This window comes from Pecten maximus, chromosome 2 (genome assembly GCF_902652985.1).
Source record: "Pecten maximus chromosome 2, xPecMax1.1, whole genome shotgun sequence".
Taxonomy (NCBI): domain Eukaryota; kingdom Metazoa; phylum Mollusca; class Bivalvia; order Pectinida; family Pectinidae; genus Pecten; species Pecten maximus.
The window spans coordinates 18,233,958-18,245,653 of NC_047016.1; the positions used below are offsets into that span (position 1 = coordinate 18,233,958).

The window sequence follows — 11,696 nt, forward strand, 5'->3', positions numbered from 1 at the left end:
TTTTATTTTAACAAACTCTATGTGTGGGTAATTAAAGAAAAAAATAAAGTGTGAGAAGATTAACTTCAATTTATTAACTTATGATGTTACAAAATAATGGGTAAAAATCAGATGTGGACAGCTCTACATTTCTTCCCACAGTATCCGACTTCCGGCGCGAAAACTCTATCCTCTGTTACTCTCCACCACGAGAACTAAACTTGCTATGGCGTTAGAAGTAAAAGAAGAGAAGAAGTTTTATGACGATGCAAAAACGTACTGGAAAAATGTTCCGTCGACAATTAACGGGATGTTAGGAGGTTTTGGACAGATATCTGTTACTGACATAAACGGATCAAGGGCATTTCTCCGACCGTTTCTAACGGTACGTTATATGTATCTATGTATATCGTTTGCACAGGGGCTCGTTTTCGGGTTTTTGAGTAACATATGAGATCAGTAAACAACCACAACACTATAAATTAAGTATTCGTATACATTCTTTTATACATTTAACCACGATAACGTTGGTAATGATGACGTTATACGGTTTCGTGCACGTGCAATTACCTATAAGCTCTCGACTGATGTCTATTGTATGATTCACAAGATGTGTAATTGTGTAGGTATAATTATGAAATGATTTGATATGCAAAATTGAAAAATGATGATATGAAGTTATAAAAATACATTAAATGTGATAAGGTTAGGGAAAAGATTAGAAGAAAATGGAGAGGATATTAAAGGAGAGTATATCTGAAACACTTATTAGGGAGATAAGTAACATCACTTTTTCCCCGTACAACTGGTGGCTCCCTTTATTTTAGTCCGAATTTTCTGACGATCTTACTACGTAGATACGTCAGAACTTCTTACATACAGAAAATGAGCAATTTTTCCGACCTACCCTCAGGTCGGCGTTTGAACAACATTTACTCCATTTCCCCTCAAACTGACACAAAAAAGGTATACATCAATTAAAAGGTAAGATAAAATTTTATTAGCTTACATACATATATTACTCACTGGTCATTGTTCACTAAATATATCCGTCCGCATACTTTGCCATCTCGTTTTCAGAGAATTTCAAAGCTACCACCATAGCTAATCACATGACCCAAATCTCGATCGTCACAAGGGACTTTTGCCCGATCTGTTTACATTGAAATCTCGCGAGATCTTGTGTCCTGACGATGGCGGCCATTTTCAAAACTATGCTGAAAACAGGTTTGAAAAGAATGTTGACGGATATATATATATATATAGTGAACGATGACCAGTGAGTAAAATATGTATGTAAGCTAATAAAATAATATCTTACCTTTTAATCGATGTATACATTTTATGTGCCAGGTTGAAGGGAATAAGGGGAAATATTGTTCAAATGCTGACCTGAGGGTGGGTCGGAAAAATTGCTCGTTTTCTGTATGGGTCGAGTTCTGATGTTAAATCGCCACAAGGCAGCTTGAAAGGCGATACTAACATCAGAACCCTTCGGATTACCTTTATTCGTGACCAGTCAAGAATATCCCTTATCGACTGCACAGGTAAATCTGGCTTTGCGCATGTGTGTATAGATGTACCGGAACTTGCCATTATGTCTGACCAAAATATCGTCAATTTCAAACGCACACAAAATGCACATCGTTTTATGTAGGCCACTACAAAAGTTACTTCATCATCCAAAAACTATCATACTTATGGAATATAGTCTCGTTGATCATGCACATTGGTCATTGGTACTATCATATATCCATATTTTCGAGAATTCATTGGGTTATATTCTACATGTCCTCGTTTTGTGATTACGCCGCCATCAGACCAAAACATCGTCAATTTTTAACACACACAAAGTCTTGTTGATCATGCACACTGTTGTCATTTATCTGTATATTCGAAAATCCATTGGGCCCTTGCACAGCACTTTGAATTTGTTGTTGAATGGATCGAATAAAAATGTTCATCATTTCATATCGCAAACTACCATAAACTAACTTACTAACGATATTCAAAACTAAAAAAAAAATATTCATAACAATTCGTATTTCAAAAACCCCACAGTGTCTGGTTTTCAAGTTTTTTCCAATATGGTGTCAAGTGAAGACTGAACCAAGCGACCGCTAAGGATGGTGGGAAGGTCAGCGGCCACCATATGTAGACTATAGGGGCAATATATGTTTCTCAGTATATACATAAATTATCCTATAATATTGGCTTGGATATCCCATGCCAGCTTAAACCTATTTCCTATGTTCCTATTGTAAATATATAAATTACATACAAAATTTGAACAAATTCAACATATATTTCATATACTGTGCAGGAGTTGACACTGACTAAATCACCTTGACTGGGTTGCTTAAGGTGATTGGGGGGATTTGGGGGCATTGTCCCTCCAGCCCTTACCCAATAAAATTATTGAAGTAAATGAAGAAAACTTTAGCTGGACTTTTAACATTTGACTGAAAATGTTATCAGCCCACAGGGCTGCTGGTCTGGACATTCTGGCAGCCCAACCAGATTCCAGGCAGCCCAGGGCTGCTGGGCTATTGTTAAGTGTCTATTCCTGCTGTGGAATACTATTAGATGATCAGATGTTAAGTCTTAGTACTGAAAACAAACACAACTGTGTATCGACATAACAGTCCACCTCAAGAAGCCTTTAAGGCAGAAGACCTTGTGGAAAAGTCTTAAGAATTTTGTCATTTTTTTTTTATATATTTCTCTTTTTTTCCACATTATATGTATTCACAATTAGTTATATAACATGGAATAATAAAGTGTGTTTAGCATGACATTTTACTTAAAAATATTTTTATATTTAAAAGACTGGAGGTGGAAGTACTGGTACCAAGAAGGCAATTGACTGTGGGGCTGGCATTGGGCGGATAACAAAACGTCTTCTCCTTCCAATGTTTGATTCTGTGGACATGGTGGAACTAAATCAAGATTTTCTTGACGGAGCGGAAAATCATATAGGAGAAGAATATAAACGTATAGGAAAACGTTTCTGTTGTGGACTTCAGGATTTTACTCCAGAAAAGGGAAAATATGATGTCATTTGGATACAGTGGGTCTCTGGGCATTTGACTGATGACCATTTTGTACAGTTTCTACAACGATGTCAAGATGGACTCAGTGAAAATGGTATCGTTGTTCTCAAAGATAATTGTAGTCCTGAAAAGGTATTTGATGAAACTGACAGTAGCTATATGAGAACTCAAGAACACACAATGGAACTGATAGTGAAATCAGGACTGAAAATGATCCAGTCTCAAAAACAGAAGGGCTTTCCCAAGGCTATTTATGATGTTATAATGTTTGCATTACAGTAGACAGAGCTTGTATTCTAGTTTTTAAAAGTCAAACATTAGAAGTTGTGAGATAAGATATTTACAAACTTGGATGGAGCAGCTGGTTTGTTCATTCATTCATTCCAAACAGAAATTATTTCCAAGTCAGTTTAATCCCAATTGCAATCAGTGGTCAATTAAGAGTTGCCTCCCTTTTACTAGTTTTATTCCTATCGTGTATATATAGTCTGGATTAGAATACACAAATAATGTTTACTTTCATGAGTGAAATAATGTATGTACATGTATTGATAATGCATAAAAAAATTCTCAACACTACTGCTTAATAATTACTATAACAACTACCATGTTAGGGTCCCTTAAAACAAATTATTTTCAAATTTCAAGATATATACTTTCCTAAGCTCCTTACTCTTATTATACTATGGTTTAACAGTTAGATTCTGGCCCTAATTATATTGTTAGAGGACCAAACAAATATTTCATAAATGTTGTAATCTGTAAACAAACTGTTTTAAAGTATGTTCAAATCAAAGAAACCTATATTGTCATTTAAAGGTTTTGTAATGTTTGAAAGTACTTGCAATAGATATGTCTTTGGATAGGCTTGAACATTTTGGGAGTGTTTTTGTCATATCTAGATGAACTTTGGCTGTATTGCATAAACGTTATTGTTTAAATTGCCCATACCAAATAGTGTCATTTGTGTCAAAAGAAAATTGTCCCATGGGGTCTCTTGTATTTGAGATACATTACTGCTGTGACAATCTACTAAAGTTGATGCGTTGAGAAATGCATATTTCAATATTATACAATTAATGACTTCAGGTAAGGTATATCAGTATGATATTTCACAATGAGATTAATCAGTTTTGTTCATGTCATGAGTACATCTCAAGGTCCTTTTTTAACTCACCTGGTCCGAATGACCATATGTTGAGCTTATGACATATGGTGTCCAGCATCCATTTGTCAACAATTGACTTCTTTTTAATCACTGATCAGAATTTAACCCAATTACGTAGGAAGCATCCCTATGTGCCTGGTTTTAAAATGTATACAAATGATGCAATGTGTACTCACTGTCATGGAAATGTTTTTAGGCCTGTTTTAAAAGATATATGCTATTGCATTCATGATTTGATCAACTGGTATAACGTTAACCAAGTAGCGAAGCCTTTCCATCCACACTGGACATGGACCAAACTGATTTATGGCACGTTGGTGTCATGTTTAAGACCTGACCGATCTATTAACAGAAACAGCTGTTTAAAAAACTTTATTTTCTCTTGATTATATAGGGCCAAAAAAATTTACTGGCCAGGCGGGAGAGATTGTTAAAAAACCTACTGGACTTGCCTGCCAGAAAAACTACTGGTCACAAACCAGCGAGCCAGCGGAACATTCCACCCCTGCCCATGACCAAATAAAGCATTGTTGGGCATCAAGAGATAAACAAGATTATGATAGAATAATAGGCCTGTGGGTCTTTCCCCAACCCTAAAGGTTTACCATTGAAATCCCAATCCATAACTGTATACAGCACTTTTGGGCATCAAGAGATAAACACAACCACATTTTAAAAACAGGACCCTGGGGTCTTCTCCAACCCTAGGGGCTAAGTTTATTTGTTATATATCTTTGATCCCCACCAAACCATTATAGCATTGCTGGGCATCAAGAGATAAGCACAATCCTGTTGAGATATCCACCCCATAACCATAGCATTGTTAGACATCAACAAATAGAGATATTAACAAATTGAACATGAACATTAGTATGATGTTTGGTCAAATCAACCAGGTGAGTGAGCAATACAGGCCCACTTGTCCTCTTGTTTTATTACCAGGTGGATTAATTCAAATACAAATAATCTTCGTTTGAGTCTGGTAGCTACGAATATATATACACCATTTTAGATTCAATTTATGTGATTTTTTTATTTTAGATTCAATTTATGTGATGTTTTCAAATAAATGTTGTTTGCACGTTCATACAATCAACATTACAAACCGAGTAAGTAGTTCAAAATTTTGTAAGTGTGAGTGAGTTAATTTGTACAAATTTGATATTTGATTTTAGTTGAATATCATTGGGGCATTGTGGATGCCACAGTGATTAAATCGAGGTCTGTAACAGATTTACAGACTTGTCACTAAGCCAATCAAGGCTGGGTATTTTCACCATTCATATATATACATGTAATAAGGAATAGGTAGCACACCACAGAAAGATTGGGTGGACATGGGTGTTTTTTTGTTAAGCAAATAGTTCCTGTATTATAATATGCATAAAAAATGAAAAAAAAATGAATGTACACTATAATTGGTATATTCATTACGAAATAGTACATACAGACTTCACATTTGTTAAAACTAAAATAAATAAATTGGTTCCAGATTTTAAATTTCTGGATTTTCTGTAAGTGTGTTTCTTTACACAGAAAATTTAGTTTTGCATACAGTGAAAAATGGAGGCTCATGATCAAGGTAAGATTGCAGGAAAACTTAATGTACAACATATTTCAAAACAAGAATAATTTTGTCTTTGGGATAGAGATATTTAATTTCAAATAGGTTTCAGAAAAAAAATTGTGGAGAGAATGTGTCATGTTAGGTCAGATATAATATTTTTCAATTTTTAAGTTATTTTTAAGTTGTTACCATGGTATTCACAGGTCTGAAAGACATAGAAAAAAAGTTTACTTATCCTTCAGAGCTGTATTAAGATTGCAAATTTTGTATAGATTACAAATATATATACTTTATTAGAGGTAATATGCAGGGTTAACTGGCAATGTTTATATTAATTACATATCTAAAACATGTGCCATATTTTTCAGACTTAGGCATTTTTACTGTACACTGCTACCATAATATGTTTTATTTTATGCAGTTTTGAAGAATAATTATGCAGTATGGTCTTATGTATGTTTGGCACTCAATTCGATTCACAAACCTTACTACATATTCTTCAGTCTTAAATGTTCACAAATCCAAGATGAATGTTGCACTGTCAGCTTTAATATGTTTTAATCATGCAAGTGTGATGTTACAGTAATTGAACACACTCTGATGTTATTGAGTATGAACTCTATCAATATGATCCATTGTATTTATAATTATGATGTCACAGTCTTTGTTATTATGCTGTGGCCTAATTAAATCTGACATACAAAGCCAAAATTTCTTCCATGTCACAAAAAGGATCTTTTTCGATATTTTTAGTTTACCTGAGCAAAAGGGCAAGTGAGCTTTTTCTGTGGTGCAGCATGTGTTGTCTGTCCATCATCAACTTTTCCCTTTAAAAAACTTCCTTATATAAACAATAGGCAGAGGCCCAATATCATGACATTGGGCCAGTAGCATGCTGGTCACAGGGGTCAAATGTGTTAAAAATCATTAAACAACTTCTTCTTAATAACCAAGATATCCAGGGTCATAACATAGGGCCAGTATTTCACATGTTTGTATGAATGCTTACCACATTTGTTATAATAAATAACGTTGACAACTTTCAAATTCACAGGTGCATAGCTGTCAAACTAAAACCAACTTCAAAATAACCATAAATCCGAGGATCAGGGTATAGGGCCAGTAACATACTAGGAATTTGGATGAAGCACCATCATTTTAATTTTTTTGATATTTGCTATGCACCATTTATTAATGAGAAATGGTACTAATTTGGTGTTAGAATGACAACCTGCAGATCTAGAAACAAGCCAGGGCCTGTATTGCTCACCAGTTCAAGCAAGATCCATTGTGAGCTTTTGGTAAACTTCGGACAGTATTACATGTGTACATGCTTTTTTTTATCAAAAATCTATATTTCTTATGTTTCTTATGGATTGAAATGTTATTATTATATACTGTTAACCTTCCCACAAATGCTGGTTCAATTTTGTGTAAACTGCTGTCATATCTGAAAATAGATTTAGATATTAATTGAAAATCAGTATTTATCAATAGGAAGCCTGGTAATCATTTTAAAAATAAAGTCATTTAGTGAACTTCTGGATCTTTACATTTTCTGTTGATGCATGTGATCTTTTAATGGCAAGTTGTTTAACACTATACTGTGCTACAGTAATGACGGTGTCAGACATAGTCATCTTGGTAAATTTTCATAAGAAGTACTTCACAGAGAATTAGAACTAAGGCTGATAGTCAATGTTTGCCCTGTAACTGTCATTTATGTGAGGAATGGGCTAAAGCCTGTTTCAATCTTAAAACTTCAAACTTTAGTCATGATATCTGTTATATTCATTGTTTTGAGGAAGGTTCATCGAATAAAATCAACTAGCTGACTATGCATGGTGAAAGGCCTTCATATGAATGATATTAATGTACATATGCAATAAAAATCCAAATCCAAGCACCTGATACCCGGTATGCCCCAATCCCCACGTGTACCCTCCAAATATGGTTTCTGTCCGTCCATCCATCTGTCCCTCACTTTTTTCAGACACTTGGTATGTTGCTTGTTCTAGTCTGATTTTGAGCATGGTCTGGCTGAGGTCAAGGTCACATTCTGATTTTCCCAGATGATAAGTTGATGTCAGGTTATTACAATAAGTTAAAACACTTTCTAAGTACATTGCTAAAATATTATGCAGCTGTGAACAGGATGGTAATAGATTTATGTGGATTTGTAGGCATATTTGTATTTACAATATTGCTTTAGGTATTAGCTTTCCTTGGTTGAAGGGCATATTTAGCCAGTAGTATCTGTCTGAGCTGAAGTCTGACAAAATTTACGTAAAGAAATAAAGTAACATGGGTCAATTTTGTTGAATCATTGTAAAACTTCTAAGGATATACAGTGTATTGGGATGCAGGCCCATTGGACCTATATGGCATCCATATGGCATCCATGGGCCATAAGAAAAACAAACTGGGCTCACGCATAAAAATTCTGACTGTGTGTGTAAGGGGCCAATATTTCAAGTACCCATCTTATAGAATATTAAAGTAATAACATCAAATTCTTGTATTAGATAACCAAATTAGTAACGAGTCTACCACATACAATGAACTTTAAAAGATAAGCCCAATACACAATACATTCCGGAATATCAAACACGTATTACTTTGTCTGTAAGCCTACTATCAATCCCATGTTTCTGATTTGTAATGTTGACAAGTGTATTTATTCAAAATGAATAAGGCTTCCAAAAATGTGCAGAAGATCGACACCTTCAAATCCAAGCAAGAAGAATCGGTGACTGAACACCAGTCTACCACTAGCTCTAGAAATCCATCTCCTGACCTAAGTAACGTTACACAGACACAAGGCAAAGTAGGCCAGGACAGGAGGCCAAGAAGCGAAATACCCTTATAAAAGGCCGTTAACTGCTATTGCTGTTGCTAGGATCTACATGTTCAGACGGAAAAACATCCCAGAAAGGGCCAAATTACCTTGAAATAGGATTAATTTCCCAGAAACTTGATAATGGATAATGAACAAATTCATAATCTGTCGATGAGGTAATTAGGACAGGTAGCATTTGTTGAACAATACTCTAAAGAGAAAGAAGACCGTTTACATTTTTAGCCCACCTTCATCAGATGGTGGGCTATTCAAATCGCCCTGCGTCCGTGATCTGTCTGTCCCTCCGCAATCAATTTTTGTTATTGCTATTTCTCAGAAAGTACTGAAGGGATCTTTCTCAAACATATGTAGCTTCCCCCTTGGTCCCTGGTTATGCATATTGCATTTTAAGGCCGATCGAAAAAATAACATGGCTGGCAGGCGGCAATCTTGGATTTTGACAATTGAATTCTGTTATCGCTCTTTCTAAAATTTCACGTGTAGGTTCCTCTTGGTCCTTAGATATGCATATTGCATTTTGGTTACGATCTAAAAACATGGCCTACAGGTGGCCATCTTGGATTTTGACAGTTGAAATTTGTTATCGCTCTTTCTCAGGAAGTACTGAAGGGTTCTTTCTCAAATTTCATATGTAAGTTCCCCTTGGCCCCTAGATATGCATATTGCATTTTGGTAACGATCTAAAGTCAACATGGCCGACAGGTGACCATCCTTGATTTTGACAATTGAAGTTTGTAACCACTAGATCTCAGAAAGTACCGAAGATATTTTTCTGAAATTTGATATGTAGGTTTCCTTTGGTCCCTAGTTGTGAATATTACAGTTTGGGACCGATCAGAGAACAATATGGCCGACAGGTGGCCATCTTGGATTTTGACAATTGAAGCGTGTTACTGTTAGTTCTCAAACTTTCTCAAATTTGAATGTAGAGGTTGCCCTTGGTCCCTTGTTAATGCATGCAAGTCCGATTGAAATAACTAAATGGATGTCAAAGAGTATGGTCATCTTGGATTTTGACAATTGCAGGTTACTCCTGTCATATACGTGTTATATAAAGCTATTAAATGTTTTGGAGGAAGAATGAAAGAAGGGAAAAGATCAGTATTTCATTTGACTGATGGATAATTCAATGGTGGATGCCAAGATCCCTCTTGGATATCTTGTTTATTTTTCTAATTTGATCCAATTGTAATTCAATTAAACTCCCTCATTCAACTGTACCCGTTCATATGCTATATGTTGATCATTCTTCTAGCCATCCCGGTGTCCACTGCGACAGTATAGTGGTCATTCGGCGTCTGACGGCGAATAAGGACATTGCAGAGGTCGACAACGAGTCACGAAATTCCTGTTGTTACGGACATTGTACTTGACATTTTTGCAACAAAAAAAGAACAGAAATACATATCTTATTTAGGCAGACAATTGTCTAGACTCTAGAGCCAGATGAACATTCATAGTTTTTAAAAACATTAAATAACTGTCTCGGAAAACATTAAATAACTGTCTCGGAAAACATTAAATAACTGTCTCGGAAAACAATTGCAATCCTTTATGAAATCTTCGCCTCGCTCCTGAACTCCTAGCAGAGCCACCGCCCTGGACCTGCTGCTTGGGGCCTCATGGGCTCCCAGACCCCTCGCCAAGGCTTACACATTCCCATTGGTTCCCAATGTTCAGGGTTTTTTTTTCAGGTATTACACGGAAGAACGGTCCATATTCGTAGTTATTCTCGATATATAGTCATAACAATCTTTGTAAGTGATATGTTTTTTCTTGAATAATTATATACATGTAGTTATAACAGTCTTAAGTGACACAGTCCAAGATTTGCCGTCTTGTGTCTCTTGTTTTCTTCAGAATAGTCTTAAATTAAATGTGAACAACACAATCATGTGCCTCTTATAAGTAACGATAAAGAAAATTTGTCTATTGGAATCCAATTAAGATGAACGTTTGACCACAGGTACTTGTGGACATGATTATGATATTTCTAATTCAAATGTTTCATTATAGACGAGTAAATTATTGTATTACAATCGCATGCTTAATTTGAAAAAAAAAATATAAACAATAATTTACTCGTCTATAATGAAACATTTGAATTAGAAATATCATAATCATGTCCACAAGTACCTGTGCGTTTGACGACCATTTTGTCCTTTACAGTCTCTGACTATGAAGATGGGAATATCTATATTTGATTGTACTGCTTGCGAAATAGTAAGACCACATTTCAAGATCTAAGGTGGCTGCCATGGTAGAAATTTCATATTTTGCACAGGTTTGAATTTCAATGGTTAGCTAGCTATGGGCCACACATAGGTATTACTGAAATCACTGTCTGTATACGATTTACCGTTTAGAGGAGACAGTGTGGCAATTTTTTAAACCCGGTTACCACGGAGTACAAAGTGAATATCGCATGTGTGGTTCCAAGCTTCTTATCTAGGACCTGTCAAACACATTAGTGAATATCCTGAGTATATTTCATCCATTCAGGAGGAATAGCGATCACACTTTAAAATGTTTTTAATTCTAGTTAATTTCTATGCTTGTTGGTTCATCGACCCGCCAACAGCCATGGCCGTAATCGGTGAATACGTTACAATCTACAAGAACAATTAGTTGAGTGTCTTACCCAACGAATTTCTTGACAGCACGAGAGTGTCCATAATCTCAGATTCCAGAGAAGCACAAACACCTCCAAAGGCTTTCTTCCACTGAAAATGTAGCATTTATATGTATTTTTTCGTTTAGTTTGTTTTATTTTTGTGTAGCGTTTTATTAACAGCTAGGGTCATGGTTTTGGATGTTGAAAGCCGGAGTGCCCAGAGAAAAACCACCGGCCTACGGTCAGTACCAGGCACCTGCCCCACGTAGGTTTCGAACTCGTAACCCAAAGGTGGAGGGACACCGACACTTTTCACGGCTACCGCCGAACCGGTTTTTTGCTTTGTTGGAGATCAAACGATTGTGTCAATATTAACTCACCGTGCGTGAACGTATATATTTATGTGTGTGTTTATGATTTTGTAAGTTTCCATCACATCATTTGTAAGGCCCAAC

At 35.7% G+C, this 11,696-nt stretch overlaps 1 protein-coding gene across 1 annotated transcript; it reads left to right on the top strand.

The window, feature by feature from the left end:
• The first annotated feature begins 149 nt into the window (after positions 1–149).
• Positions 150–7,305, top strand: LOC117320271 (N-terminal Xaa-Pro-Lys N-methyltransferase 1-B-like). The gene is made up of 2 exons (XM_033874910.1): positions 150–364; positions 2,808–7,305. Exons 1-2 carry the CDS (start codon positions 206–208, stop codon positions 3,312–3,314), a joined length of 666 nt encoding a protein of 221 aa, XP_033730801.1. The 5' UTR covers positions 150–205; the 3' UTR covers positions 3,315–7,305.
• Positions 7,306–11,696: the final 4,391 nt, after the last annotated feature.

Coding starts and splice junctions, on each gene's coding strand:
- LOC117320271 (XM_033874910.1), top strand. CDS start 206: ATGGCGTTAGAAGTAAAAGAAGAGAAGAAGTTTTATGACGATGCAAAA. Junction 365..2,807: donor TTCTCCGACCGTTTCTAACG/GTACGTTATATG, acceptor TATATTTAAAAG/ACTGGAGGTGGAAGTACTGG.